This window comes from Anopheles darlingi, chromosome 3 (assembly GCF_943734745.1).
Source record: "Anopheles darlingi chromosome 3, idAnoDarlMG_H_01, whole genome shotgun sequence".
In the NCBI taxonomy this organism is placed as follows: domain Eukaryota; kingdom Metazoa; phylum Arthropoda; class Insecta; order Diptera; family Culicidae; genus Anopheles; species Anopheles darlingi.
The window spans coordinates 51,497,042-51,512,041 of record NC_064875.1 but is presented as its reverse complement, the minus strand read 5'-3'; the positions used below and the strand labels follow the sequence as shown (position 1 = coordinate 51,512,041).

Below are 15,000 nucleotides of genomic sequence, written 5' to 3'. Positions count from 1 at the left end.
TTACCGTTGCAGTTAAGTGAGAACAACTTTTTCGCTCCATACCGTTCCGTCAGCATGCGATCCAGCTCCTCCGGCGAAATGTTCATCCAATCATCACTATCGGCCGGTGGAATCACTTCACCTTGTTTCCGCAGTTCCTCCACATCCCACTCGTTGCGGCGCAATATCGAGACGATCTCTTCACCGATCTTCGGCGTCGAACGCATCGATTCCCGATGCTCCGCGTAATACTCACGAGCGATCGCAAGCAGCTTCGTGTGCTCCTGCGAACCCTCTATGTTGCCCCGGAAGTACCCTTTTGCGGTCAATGATTCCCGGTATCCCTGCCATCCCTTATCCGACTCCCAATCGGTACGGGCAGCCTTGGCCTGCGAAGCCAATATCTCGAAGCCACAGGCTAGCTTCAGACCAAGCAGATGTGCCTTATGGTTGGGATCGGTTGCCGGTGGAATCGTCCAACCGGTGCGTCGATCGGGCAGGTACCGGCTCTGGGACAGCATGGCATAGAGGCATTTGGTGAAGGTCACGCTGGCGTACACGCAACACTCCGGTGGGAAGAACCGCATTGCTCGGCAAACTTTCAGATCGATCGGATCCCGATTGCGGAACGCGAGCACTGCCGGTGCGACGAGCTGTGGATTCTCACGTAGAACGGCCGCTACGCCAACTGGCACGTACACCGTTGCCCGGTGATGATGGTCCGTAATTTTACCCGGAAAGTCCACTATCCGGTCTCGGATGCAGCGTATCACCTCATCGCTTACGGTGTACTTTGTGCCATCGGAACCACGCACCAGTTCCAGTGCTGCACCGATATCGGGGTTCGTCGTACGGTTGCCTCCGTCGTCCAACTTGCTTTCCAGCAATCGTAGCGTTCCGTTTACGATGAATACTTTGCCCTCGCAGGTTTCCGGTGTGGCCCAACGGGGCAATTGTTCGGCGGCTTCGATCAGCAGGAACTCACCATCGGCATCGATTACACGTACCGCCAGTCCGGGCAGACGCTCGGTCAGGTGGAACAGCAGTGCGACGATGAACCACTCGTCCTGGATGTTGTCACCGACGTGGGAAATCCCGTACAGATGAGCTGGTAGTTGAGCTAAAAATAGAAACGGAACCGCGGAGCATTAGCGCGTGTGTCGCGAGAACTATCGTCGCTCCTTCTCAACATGCCACTGTACCTCCTGTACTGCTGCCGCTGGTGCCATCCAACGGGGATCCTTCGATACCGTTGGCCACTTCGATCAACAGCCGGGAGTCGTTGTTCGGTCGGGGAACCACGTGAAAGGCATCTCGATGCCAGATGTACTGCTGGCAGAACTCTTCCGCAATCCGATTCACGTCCTGCAGCAGCACCTCGAGGCTCGCGTCACTGTTCTCCAGTTGCACATCCTGGGGATCGGTGGAACCGGCGGGGAACAGGAAATACTCCACAAAATCGTCCTCCCGGATGGACTGCAGCAATGCACGGTTCGCCGTCATTCTCCTCTCACTCGGTAATGCTTCGGAAGCTGCAATGCTGCGGCTGCCACACCTGGTTTTTTGTCTTCAGTGTTCGGTGCTTGCTCCCTGCCGCGGCCCTGAACCTGCAACAATCGATCGATTTCAAGGATTTCGCGGATTTCAAACGGACAAAGGTGCCTTGGCTGTGCCGTAGTATGAAAAATGCTCTATTTTGGACCAGCCTGTTCAAACTCCGACTCCCAAAACCGCAGTCATGTAAACGGAGTTTTTTCTGCAGAGTCGCTGGAGCACCCTGTGTTAGTAGGAGACGAAAGAAAAGCCTCGATGGATTGAGTCTGAAAAATGGGAAATCCTTCCGTTCTATGCAGGAATTTCCACGCTCGAAGCGATGGAAAGGAGGAAAATGACGGCGCAGTATTTCACAATATTGCGCCTAACGATGAGTCACGCGAATCTTGGTTACATAAACACCGGTGTAGCGGTTTCCGGCGGCCGGCACAAGATGCCGAAATCTTTGCACGTAGTTTGTGTTATCAACGCGTTGAATCTATTTATTTACCTCTACTTATGCATTCATATACAATTCATCAGACGTACAAACTATGACATAGCGGTTCTTATCATACACTCCTGCTTCCTCTACACCACCACCCTACCTCCGTTTACCAGTCCTGCACTCCACTATCAGCAGATGCCGATTCACTTGTCGGCTTTCTTCTGCTTCTTGTTGTAGTCCTCGAGGGCCGCCTTGATGGCATCCTCGGCCAGCATCGAGCAGTGCAGCTTGACCGGGGGCAACGACAGCTCCTTGGCTATGTCCGTGTTCTTCAGCTGGCGCGCCTGATCCAGGGTTTTGCCCTTCACCCACTCGGTGGCCAACGAACTCGAGGCGATGGCCGAACCGCAGCCAAAGGTTTTAAACTTGGCCTCGATGATCTTTCCGTTGTCGTCCACTCGGATCTGCAGCCTCATCACATCACCGCAAGCCGGAGCGCCCACCAGACCGGTGCCGACGTTCTTGTCCTTCTTATCGAGCGAGCCCACGTTCCGGGGGTTTTCGTAGTGCTCCAGCACATTCTCGTGGTACAGCGCACAGGGCAGGCTGTGAGTGCGTGAAACCTTCAGCAGTCTGCCGATATTACGCGGGAGAGACATCGTTGATCGTTTGCTGGCTCAGGAACTGGTTTAAACACCGGAAATTTCAACAATTCTGCAGCAAATTTTTCACAACTTCCGCGAATTGCGTCTCGAGGGCGAATGACAACAACAAAAAGGGGGACGGATCAAAACAAACCCCAGTCAACAAATGTAGCTTCTCGAATTCGAGCAGACTAGCGACGCAGACGCATGCGTTTGCGTTTTCAACGCAGTGCTGTTGCGTCCATCAGGGCGCTTGATCGTCGCTTCTTTTTCAAAGAAGGAATTTCATATGAAAATAACAGAAACATGTATGCATATGAATCGATACTGTAGCTACAATCTTAATAAATTGGTGGAAACCAGGCATCTTTCAAGTTTCTTTTGATTCGCACAGTTTAGCCGTTTTCGAGCTGTTGCGATCTGTCAGTTTCTCGAATTCGAGCATTTGCTGGCCGGGTGACAGGCCTTATCAAAAATACACAAAAAACCAGCAAAAAATCTGACTCCTCGGCTCGCGTTGTTCTTGGCTGGTCGTCCGCGTTCTTTTTTCAATTTGCGTCCTCCTACCTGCCTGCTGCCGTGTGCACCATCGTCGTGGTGATCAGCAAAAGCCTCGTGGTGCAAGGTGTCGTGCGTTCCGCAATAACCATCGTCGTCATCGAGCATTGTGCTACTTCATCAGCTGAGCCCTTCGCGTGTTGACCAACTCCGGATGCAGTTGTAGTGTGTGAAATCTCGTTTGTCCTCGCGTGCTCTCCGTCCTCAGAATCGCTGTTCAATCATCCAGAGGCAAGGTGCGTCACGTTTTCAAGAATCACGGTGGAAAGGTAACCCCCTTCTCGTATACGAATTCCTTGTCGCTCGCTGTTGGGGGTGATGTTTCTGGAAATTCCTTTTGACGAGAAGTTTCTCGACCGATCACGACCGAAGCCAAGGGGGACCCCCACATGATGACGCTATATTTGTGTGCCCCCCCAAACCCCATCGTGATTGACCGTGGCTGTTGCTGCTGCTGCTGGTAGCCTCGATATCAAAGCGTTTGCCGTCGTTTGAAGACCCCTCTTGAATCATCGGGCTGTAATCACTCGGACGGCGCACAGTGCTTTACAACTCATATTCTTATCCGCATTTCAAGTGCCTGTTCCTTGGGGGTTCGATGGCCAAAAGGGTAGGGTGTAAGTTATCAGTGTTGATTACAAGCCTCCATTCCGTTTGGCATCAACACTTTCGTCCTGATTCATCCGGAGGAGAGAAATTAGAATCTCTCTCTATTTCTCCCTCTCTTTCGGTCACGGGTCCGCGATGGTGCCGTGCCAATCTTGGCGAACCGTACTTTTTTATCCTTTGTTTTTTCATCAAGGTTCTGCTCTCGGTGGTGTCTCTTTGCGAGCGACAACGGCCGCGCGCGTACGGTACCACCGTGCCGTGTTGCTAGAAACAATTTTGCACTCGGAACCAGCAGGCCAGGCGTCACGAGCGAGCGAACGAGCGAGCGAACCCCCCTTTGGAACAAAGCAGGCGCGCGACGAAGACCGACGACCGTTACGCGTGTAGTAAACGCGTTCTGGGTGCGCACTTAGAACCAGGTGGGGAGATGGTGGGGTGGAGGAATAGTAATAGAGTAAGGGGGAAGAGGGAAATGGTAATGTTACTATGGCAAAGTGAGTGAAGAAGCTCTCGGCGCGTACAGGAAAAGCACACACACGCGCGCAAGAAGAAAAGTGGACGTTTTACGTTGGTCCGTGCTCCTCTTACCGGGGACCGTGGCCGTGAACAGTGCCGAGTATCGCTGGAGAGAAGTGCATTGGAAGCGGAAAATGTTGAGTAGAAAAACATATTAAATCCATAAAACGTGTGTAACGGAGTACAGTAAGCCCAGCTCCAAGACGTGTGACGGCGACGTACGACCTACCTGAGTGCTGGAAAATTGCAAAATCTTCTTGGCAGCGAAAAGACATCGCGTACCGTACCCCCTGTGTGTGTGTGTATGTGGCTGTGTGTTTGTGTTTCCGGTGAAGAGCCAAAACAATTTTACTGTAAAGAGTTAAGCAACGGAAAGGTGAAATAGCTGTTACGACATGTTTGTTCCGGTGAAGCCAAATTGTACCGTTGTGAAATGCGACGCTTCTGAACTTTATAAGAACTTTACGATAACCAATTATTCATTTTCAGCTCAGCTACAGTTTGCACTGAGAATCTGTGATCAGCCTACTAATTGAACGGAACTCTTGATTTGCAGGCATAATGCGCCTAACTTAAGACGTTCCAATACCCCCCCTTGTGGTCCCCAGTTGGCATTATCTGGGTGACCACAACGATGACAAATGATAAGCCATGCGTGTTGGAGCACGTAGAGCGCGTAGAATGCGCGTGCAGAGATCGAATCTCATCGATACGATTGTCCCAATCTCTACGTGCGCCCCAACAGCGATCCCAGCCGGCTGGTTGGTCAATTCGTCCAATTTCTCTATCGCGGCTTTACAATCGCAAGACGCACCCGCAGCTGGCCCCGAAGTGAGCGAAGATGGCCATTTCCCAATCTAGTAACCGACGCTCGCCGCTGCAATCGAGCATTCCAATCGAATTGGTTGCTGCCGGGGGTATCCTCTTGAGCACAGGACAGTTGATTGCTCATAAGGCGGGTGGACCATTAGCGCCTTCACGGGTTGCGCCTACTGTACCCGAGATGGTGGTGCTGTCGTAGGTCTCCGATTAACCCTGGCGCATTGAAATGGCCGATAAGGCGCAGCGAAAGCGAAATCCTCGAAGTACACGATACGACAGGTTCGATTTGCATGCAGCCCCTATACCTGCACCGATGTGTGTGCCTGCGTGCGTTCGTGCGTGTACGTGCGTCTACCTGACGCATCCCAGCTGGTTGTCCCAAATTCATATACCACCGGTGTGGTGTCGTGTGGCCAATGTGACGCACGGGTGTCTCTTTGCAAGCACCCGGCGAGGATTGCGATGTGTAATGCATACGCACTGCTCACTCGCTGCTGCAAACACCCCCCGCTAGCATGCCACCTCCTCTGGCCCCCAGAAAGGAAGAGGTTGTTGATAATGCTCGATCGTGGCCGGGCACGCACGCACACGAACACCCGGTTATACCCCCATTAGTAGCACACGGCCATCGCAAAGCATCTCTCTTTCTTTCTCTCTCTCTCTCTTTCTCTCTTTCTTGCTGGTGATGTTATATTCAAAGTTGATAGTGTATCCGGGACCCGCGTGCCCAAGATGTGTCACCAACGGGGAAAGGAACCGCAAATCGGTGGCGTCGCCGCCGCGAAATGAGGTAACACAAAGAAGTAGAACTAAAACAAACACCCTCCCCCGAGCCGAGCCCACACGCGTTAGTGGGTGCTACTACTATCATCTGCATATTCACGGTGACGTGATATTGCTGTTTGTGCGGCGTGCGACGGGTTGGTGGCAGGTACGGGTGCGTGTCCTACTTTGGTGACTAAAGGGTGGCAGGCATGGCACTGAAGAACGCACGGCGCGTCTCATTGCGCCACAGAGCACCGTTGTGCATCGTAACCATGGTAACGCCATGGTAGTAGTAGCCACGCGTGCACTATGGGAGAAGTAAGCCTGTTTCACGGTCACTGTGCGTGAGGCCAGCATTGCTATGTATTGTGCGACATTTTTCGTTATTTCTTGTGAAAATGGGTGGGGACATTTTCTGAGGGAAAATTTGACGGATTGTGCCTTTTTATCACCCTCCCCTACGTACGATGTTGGTGGGGTGCGATGGATGATTAAGGTGAATTTAATGGTGCAACATTGTTGTCTTTCAATGGGCCATCATCGCATCAGATTATCGTGTAATCATGCTGAGCTGGAATTGGGACAATTTGTGATAAAGTACATTCTCGTACAGCTGTTTGTTTGGTGCCGGCTGTCATAATCTTAAGCTATCTGCACCTTGGACACAGGTCTTATCATTGCTCAATTGGCCATTGGTGTTATCTTGGAACACGTGATAGGACAACAACGATGCTTAAACTGAAGACGGTAGACAATTCTTACCTGGAATATTTGGAATTTGTCAGAACCGTATGTCTGATCATCTGCCAAAAGCACAAAAATCTACATATTTCATTACCTTTGGCCACAACAAGAACGTGGCATACCTTTCGAGGTCGCGCCCGACCCATCGTCACGCTCGCTGCTTCAAAAGACGCTCCCGGGAAAAATCGATCTCCCGGTGCGCTGCTCTAGATGGGCGAAGAAGCTGCGACCGACTAGTCTGGTGGCGAAAATATAGAACACTAGCCCTGGGTAACCTTTGCCCGGTTTTTTGGAGTATCCTTTGTGTGCGACAGCGATTGCACGATGGCCCGATGGGTGTGCACGTGTGAATGCTTTGGATGGAAACATTATGCTGCTCTAGATGGTGAAACGAAGATGATTAGCACACTATGACATCCGGGGAGAAGATGAGCCAAGGAGTGTAGAATCTGGGATGCACCGATTATTGACGAGCACTACTGTGTGCGTCCAATGCTCCCCTTGAAAGAAGCTAATGTGTCTGCTGCGGTCGTTGTTGCAACAAAGGGATTGAGGGCAAGTTGGCCTCCAACTCCTCAACCATGTGTGCAACCCTTTTCAAGATGCCACGTCGTACGGTCGCGCTCCTTTATCGAGGGATCCACCAGAACGAAGGCACACGACGCTGCAAACTCTGCTCCATCTTCTAACGCGCGCATTCTGCTGCTTTGTGAGTGGAATGGAAAACAGAAGCAGCAGCACGTCATGCGGGAGGCAAACAGGTTCTTCTTCTACGGAGCATCTTGGGCATCGCGTACTCCCGAACGTGATTTTTGCGCTTTGTCCTGCTACTGCTGCAGCCGCGCTGCTGAAGAAGCTTGGCTTTTATAAGCGGACGTCGTGCCTTACGCCAACAGCTGGAACGAAATTTGGAGAAGATTTAATTTTGGGATTTGGTAATCCTTTTTCTTTTTATTGGATGCATCATCTCCGATTTACCATACATACATTGGATCACTAGCGGAAACCTGAGGACAAAGGAATGGAAAATTCTTTCGTTCTGTTACAAAGAAGAGCAAATTTCATTTCTTGAGGATTCTTTGATCGTGAGCAGAAGTGCAATAATTTACTCTGACACGTGGCAGACATCATTTCACTGGAAATGCAGCTGGTTGATCGTCTAGTGTAGGATAGTCAAGACACAAAGAATTGTGAAAGAAGATTTTGAAAATGAAAATCATTATCGTGCAAGCAGATGGATTTATAAAACCAGGCAAAGAAGCTGCGCGAATAGACAGTACATCCAACCAAGAGTCATTTTCTTTATTCGTGTTTGCTATAGGAAGCTGGCTGTGTTGCACGATTTTATTCCCGATTGCTGTCTACTATTTTCCCATAATTAGTAAGCACCTTTTGTGATGCCTTTCCAACTGTTCTGATTCTGAGTTGATCGATTGGCAGGATTTGTCAAAGTGCAACCTAGCCTACTTCTGTTATTCTTTTAAACTTAAAAAACTAACGAATAGATTGAGAATAATCTGTCGTATGTCCAAACTCTTGTAATATGTTGGATAACTGTCCATTAAGTATTAATATAACGCAGAGTGTGTGCGTAACTGATGCAATTGACAGCAGCACAACAGGCAAGCAAGGCTGCTGGCGCCAATGCTAATCAATAATTATGTTCCCACGATCTGTCCAACAAAATGTACCACGCGTGCAGAGACGATAAGCGGAGATCCCATCCGTCGTTGGGGTTCCCGTCTTGGAGTGCCGTTACAGTGCCTCCACAAGCCGGGGGAGAGTTATCGATGCTGAATTGCCGGCACGATTGTGTGCCTCGATAAGGATGGAAATCAACCTTACCGATAACTCATTATCTGATCGATGAATTTCGATCGCAATGATATCGATGAATGGGGGAGCTTAGCAACAGTTCATCGTAAATATCGCTACACGCATGATTGATTGTGGATCCTCTGTAATATATTTTATTCAATTCATTCATGATATGGGACATGATATAAATAATCCGCTGGCACAAGCTTGGTAATCTTCTTAAAAAATATTTAGGAAGTAAATTACCGCGAATAAGAATGTATATAAACTTTCATCAAACATCATTGCATAGGAATGAATTGCAATTGGAGTTCTTGGCCCAGTTCTAGAACCCAACGCATTGCGAGCTAATTGGATCAATCTTTATGCTCGATCATACTTGAGAAGTGTCCACACATCAAGTAGCTTACTTATGGCTATGCTGGATAGTTTATCAATCTTTCAATCCATTAATGAAACTCACGCTATCACAATCATGGTTCAACTGGTGTTACTGCTTCGAAGCAGAATCATGCAACTGGAGAATTCTCGCAGTCGAACACTTTGGTACGATCTGTGCTGTGCGGCCTTCGCTGACTGGCTCTCGCTTCCTAGTTGCTTCTCAACTCGTTCTACGGCGGAAGAGCCAGTTGAGTGGACCATTTTGTGGGTTAATGTGACCAACGGTTCTTTGCCGGCGATACTCTTGGGTACTGGTTACACAATGTTGATCTCAGACGTGAGCGCGCCTGAAGCATTTCTTGATTAGTTCGACGGCTGTTCTTCAGTCGGATGTGAGCTACAATACGGCACAACGGATCCTTACCAAGTTTGTGCGCGCCCGCGCGTTCTACAATTTAATCACAGTGATTGGCGTGCGAAAATCGAGTGAATCGCTACCGGTCAAGTGCTGGTTCCACATTGGGATTTCAGTGACCGAGACGTATATAATTGCTCCAAGCGGGGGACGGACACCGCGTTTTTTTTCGCAATACCCGCTTCATTAAAGATTCCATCGACACAGAGCAGAGGGGTCTGTCGCTCTGAGGAGGAAACCTTGAACTCCTTTGGTAAGGTGCCATATGTGATGGCGCCACCGTACGTGGTGTAGCGTATCAAACCGATAGTCATCTTTTGGGTAATATAAGCTGCGATACAAACAAAGCTACAGCTCGAATTAATAAGTCTAATATTAAAGCAATTTAAAAGATCGTAAAGTGAGCTGTATTGTGTAAACATAACAATGTGTAGTGTGGCTTCTACGATGTGCTTAGTTCACGTGTAAATCATAAAACCATTTAAAACGACTAAGTGGGTAAGCGGATGATAAACTCTGCAAGATTGTAAATGGATCTCCTCCAACTGGCTGTGTGGACGAAGAAAGGTATACCTAACTGAGTGGACGTATCCATGCGCGTATTGGTCTGGGTTGCGATACCGCGAGATGTGCTCTAGAAAGTAAATGGCAAACAATGCACCAACACTCCGTTCCAATACACTCTGTCGACGGTGTTGAGAATGCTCTTGCTGGAATCGTAAGTTAAGGTAAGGTTCATTGTACCTCGCTAATCCACGTACCAAGGTGCACACTAGAAGCGTGTTCGCAAGTAGCTCTCCAGTGCGTCACGAAGCGTCCGAGAGAATGGATAAAGAATACGTAGTTGACAATAATGTATGCCGGGACACCAGAACGTTGGCCGAACGTTGACGGAATTACTGTTATATTGTGTGATTGTAGCCAGCCGGCCACCGGGCTATAGTAACGCTTTCGCACAACTCCACATTGGTCAAATCGACACGGAAGGATCATGCGTGCGTGCTTCTGGTCTGGTGGCTTCCGCATTATTTCCGCCATGCAAAGTATCTGACTGCTCTTGAATTGAATACAAATGAAGGGTTTTAATATTCTACTTTTATTCCCCGCCCCTTTCATACACAGTCTGCTGTAGTGTTCTCGTCCGTTTACTTCGTTGATCCCGATGCAGTTGCCCACCTCGTAGCACACGCAACCACGCCCGGTTCCTTCGCACGCTAGGACACCGGATGCAGATAAGACCGAGATCGAGACGATCTTCTTTGAAGAGACAACAGTGACCACGGGGAGTTTTAACATAGGACGACTGCAAGAGTAACACTTCGGTAGAAAGATGGCGAAGTTCGACGGGAAAAAGTGCCGTCTGCTGACAGTGATGTCGCTGACGGTGTTTTTCTTCTTCGTCGAAATCATTGTTGGCTACTTCACCAACTCGATGGCCCTCGTGGCGGATAGCTTTCATATGCTAGGCGATGTAGCCGCGCTAGTGATTTCATTCCTATCTATTAAGGTAAGATACGCGTAGTTACACTACACTTTATTGACCGTATACTGATAAAATCATTGCCGTTTTCCTCTACCCACAGATGTCGCCAAAGAAATGGTCCAAAAATACGTTCGGTTGGGCACGGGCAGAGGTGCTCGGTGCGCTGGTGAATGCAGTATTCCTGGTGGCCCTCTGCTTCAGTATTACGGTGGAGGCGTGCAAGCGGTAAGTAGTGAAGCGTGCAATGCCGGGTCTTGATTTTGTCGTCAGGGTTCTGAATGTACTAACCGTATGTTTCGTTTCTACTGCAGATTTATCGAAGTGGAACATATTCACGAGCCCGAACTGCTGATTATCGTCGGTGTGATCGGTCTGCTGGTGAACTTGCTTGGCCTTTGCTTATTGCACAGTAAGTCGGACGCGAAATGCAACCGTCCTTTCAATTCTGTGTGCTTAAGAACCTTCTTCTGATGCTTATGGAATGCTTTTTTTTCTACTTTCAGAGCACGGTGGAGGACACATTGGTCACTCGCACGGTGGTGGACTTTCGCAAGCGAAGCAAATCGGCGACTCCGCGGATGACAATGAGAACAAATCGTTCATGTACCAGCAGGTAAATATGCTGTCCAGCAGGGCGCCCACCAGCAACTCCCATAACTGGCATGGTAGACGAGTAAATTAGATCGATAAATATGCTGTGCGACAGCTGTTTTATTTTGTTTTGGAACAAGTAGGGAAGCAGCCAACAAATTGTTACTTTATTATGTTGCATTCTATTTTAAGACACTCTCTGCTCTTCCTCTGACGTGCCGTGATTGATTGTTCAATATGAAGTCAAGGCGTTCGTTTCGTTTGTGGTTCCCTTTCTATAAATCATTCCTTTTTGTCTTACAGAATGGAGCAACTGCGAAAAAGCCTGCCCACCATGGCCATTCACATGATTCTACACAGATGAACATGCGCGGCGCGTTCCTGCACGTACTCAGTGATGCATTGGGCAGCGTTGTCGTGATAATCAGTGCAGTGGTAAGGAAATGATTTCGTTTTGATCGTAAATCGGTGTTACTAAATTACTAAGAGTATTATAAATTCTGCTTTATAGATTGTCAAGTACACCGATTGGGAGTATAAGCTATACATGGATCCCGCCCTGTCCATCTTGCTGGTGATACTGATCCTGAAATCTGTTTGGCCGCTGCTACGCGAATCGGCCCTTATTCTGCTGCAAACCGTCCCGACGCACATACAGGTCGACGCCATCCAGCGTCGGTTGCTGGAGAAAGTCGACGGTGTGCTGGCAGTGCACGAGTTTCACGTTTGGCAGCTGGCCGGCGATCGTATCATTGCGTCGGCACACATACGCTGCCGCAATCTGTCCGAGTACATGAAGATCGCTGAACGTGTGAAGGAGTTTTTCCACAATGAAGGCATCCATTCAACCACCATACAGCCCGAGTTCGTCGAGCTGGAGGCACTCAACAGTTTTTCTGGTACGTTGCTACTTCGGAGAGCAGCACTCGCGACTGGCTATTTGATAATCCGTTCTCTAATCGTGCGTCACACTATGTTCTCTTTTCGTTTGGTCTTCTTACCACAGGTTCGGACGGATTTTCGAACAGTTTAAATGGCAGTGCGACGCAGGACTGCTGTGCTCTGGACTGTCCTACCACGGACGAAGCTAGTTGTATCAAAGCTACATGCTGCCAAAACAACAATAATATTAAGGTAGGTGTTGCTGACGCTATTGCTGCTACTTCTGCTGTTCATTGATAAACCGTACAAAGCATTTACTAAAAGGCCAACACTGAGCCTCACGGAAGTGTTTTCTGACGATTGTTCCTCTTTTATGCCCACCCTATTATTTTTTCGTTTTTTTATTTATTTTATTTTGCTTTGCTTATCTTTTTCTTTACTTTTCGGATCGGGAAACAAATCGAAACGTTACAATTAAATCTAAATGATGGGGACCGTGTTCCGCTTTTGCCATAAATACGCACATGCCGCAACAAACACGTGCGCGCACGCACACCAACCCGCATAAAACAACAGCCGCTAGTGGTGATCGATTCGGGCTTAGGGCCAAGGGTGATGACGGATGATGTCGAACAACCGACGAATCCGGCGGTGGAGGAAAGCACTTCAGGACAGATGGCGACCGATGCATTGCTTCTTCACCATCCAAGTCCCAGTGAAGACAAGGAATAGTAAAGGCGACATACAAAAGCCAATCAAAACCACTCTACTCCACTCCAAACGACACAATCACCACCATCCCTCTGACCGCAATTTTGCTGTCTCCTCTCTGGCAATATGACCGCGAAAAGATAAGGAGATTGTTAGCAGAGAAAAAGAGAAATGCAGCATCCTGTAACGATAAATAATAGGGACTAAGCGACTTGTACATGAAGATATTAGTGTGACCGTAATACTAGACAACAAAACGAGGGCAGGGCCGCGGTTCTAGCTGGAATCTTCTTGGCCAAAGGTCACATCCACGCTGAACCACGACAGTATTTTTCCTCTGCACTGATTCATTTTTTAAGGTGTCCGCATCGCACCGCAGACGACAGTGTCTGGAGTAGACAAAGAATCGGACCGATGGCGGAAGGACATTAAGAAGTATTGCCCGGAGCGTTGTTTAGCCAAATAAACACTTTGGCGAAGCATCAGGCACATTGAACGTACCACACCTTGGAAAAGGGGGAAGGAACGTGTTACTTGATCAGTTTGCTTTGTTGTTTGTTTGGTGCCTTTGAGATACCAGTGGGGTGATTTTGTATATTTAGTTTGTTTGTTTCTTGGAAGGTTTCTCCCAAGATACAGTGTCGTCCGCATGGTGACAGCTCGAGTAGACGAATGGAATAACATAAAACAACGTCCCTTGCCGGTACAACATATTGTAGGTTAATTTAAGCATCATACTTGATTATTTGCTCATTGTTAGTATAAGTTGATGAAGAATGTAAATGAATTTTCCGCATAATCGAATTGTGCTTCGCAGTTTATGCTTCGGCGAAAGAGCGTAACATAGAACCCCCCGAGGATATAGACGTGAATAAATTCGCTCGTAAAGCATCTGATTTGCTTTTCTTTCCGTGGTCATCCGTGGACGTTTGAGCGGTTCAGTCTTAATATCATTTTTCGTAGAATTTTCTAGGCTTCTTGAAGATAAGGCATACAGTACAAGGATGCATTTCTCTGTCGTTAGGAGATAAATACTAGAGTTTCCTGGAACTTCTCGGGTGGTGGCATATTCGCCAGACGCTAGAACGATCGACGATTGGCATACGCCCCAGATATAACGGTAACGGTTTGAGTGTGTCTGTGTGAGCGGCTTCAGCGAGTCGTGTTGCAACCCTCGTCTGCTGCATGCGTTTTATTTTGTCTACCATGCTGCACGGTGCCGGTGAAGAGTGGCCAAGCTGATGTGGTAGTACATTGCATGCACTAACCAGTGCCACACGAACCATAGCTCCCCACTACCCAAGAAGCTGTAGCTGCCATGTGTGCGTTTGCGCAGAACTATGCAGCCAATTCCGGGTCGTCACCTCCATGTGCACGGGAGATGGGTACCGACATCCGGCAAATCCGTATCTATAGGTACGAACGTGAAAAAGAGTTGCGATTTGCGGAGAGAATATTATGAAAATCACCCTGAAGAATGGCATTAAGGTTTCCCAAAAATGAATAATTTGAAAGAAGTATCAGATTAAATTATCAAAGTAGCCATAGTATGCTCATCTAGTCTAGCAACTTGGGAATAGAATACTAACTAAACGCTAGCAACGTATTGGCATGGTAACAATTTATAGATAACAAATATTTTATTTTTATTGTATTGGCAATTCATATCAATTAACTATTTTTAGTATGTAGTAGCCCTTGAAAATGCTTTCCCCTATAATATCGTCAAAAATAATGCTACCAGTTTGAAACAACAAAAGATATCCTAGTTGAGGACAAGAGACACATCATCCTCTAGGGTTGTAGATGTTTGGGAAAATGGTGCATCAGTGTGTTGATTTTTTTAGTCGTGTCCTCCACGTTTACCACCATGCACCGCCGTCTGAATTCCCAGTTTGCTAGTCTGTTATGCACTGCCATTGGAAAGGGTTCTAGAAGGGGAGTCTGGAAGGAAAACACACCCAGACCAACGAATGCACGACCGAATTCACCGAAAGAGTGGTGTGGATGCAGGTTGGGGTGGTAGTTATGCCACACGATTCCCGATTGACGGTGGTATTCCGTGCGGTGGCGGAAGGATTCATACTCATCCTTTCGCTGA

The 15,000-nt window shown here is 48.3% G+C and overlaps 3 protein-coding genes across 11 annotated transcripts in view; 1 reads left to right on the top strand and 2 right to left on the bottom strand.

Moving 5' to 3' along the window:
* LOC125955800 (protein ecdysoneless) overlaps window positions 1–1,575 on the bottom strand; it is a 3,649-nt gene extending 2,074 nt beyond the window's left edge. Inside the window, exons 1-2 of the mRNA XM_049687003.1 lie at window positions 1,182–1,575; window positions 1–1,099 (exon numbers count right to left, since the gene is read on the bottom strand). The exon at window positions 1–1,099 is cut by the window's left edge and continues 2,074 nt beyond it. Of these exons, the coding sequence (XP_049542960.1) occupies window positions 1–1,099; window positions 1,182–1,482 (1,400 nt within the window). The 5' untranslated portion in view covers window positions 1,483–1,575. The remainder of the gene's footprint in view (window positions 1,100–1,181) is intronic.
* A 394-nt stretch (window positions 1,576–1,969) lies between these two features.
* LOC125955847 (iron-sulfur cluster assembly scaffold protein IscU) lies at window positions 1,970–2,731 on the bottom strand. The gene has a single exon (XM_049687110.1). The coding sequence runs from the start codon at window positions 2,617–2,619 to the stop codon at window positions 2,164–2,166; it is 456 nt and encodes a 151-aa protein (XP_049543067.1). The 5' UTR covers window positions 2,620–2,731; the 3' UTR covers window positions 1,970–2,163.
* Window positions 2,732–3,114: 383 nt separating this feature from the next.
* Window positions 3,115–15,000, top strand: part of LOC125955817 (zinc transporter 1) — a 19,165-nt gene continuing 7,279 nt past the window's right edge. Inside the window, exons 1-9 of one of the 9 annotated variants that reach the window (XM_049687042.1) lie at window positions 3,115–3,398; window positions 10,355–10,739; window positions 10,816–10,940; window positions 11,027–11,124; window positions 11,219–11,328; window positions 11,610–11,741; window positions 11,818–12,205; window positions 12,313–12,440; window positions 12,765–13,790. In XM_049687042.1, coding sequence (XP_049542999.1) covers window positions 10,563–10,739; window positions 10,816–10,940; window positions 11,027–11,124; window positions 11,219–11,328; window positions 11,610–11,741; window positions 11,818–12,205; window positions 12,313–12,440; window positions 12,765–12,920 — 1,314 coding nt within the window. In that variant the 5' untranslated portion in view covers window positions 3,115–3,398; window positions 10,355–10,562 and the 3' untranslated portion in view covers window positions 12,921–13,790. The other 8 variants (XM_049687044.1, XM_049687050.1, XM_049687043.1 and 5 more) reach the window with 8 other exon arrangements.

Bases quoted from the DNA above. Each gene is read 5' to 3' on its own strand.
- LOC125955847 (XM_049687110.1), bottom strand. From the start codon at position 2,619: ATGTCTCTCCCGCGTAATATCGGCAGACTGCTGAAGGTTTCACGCACT.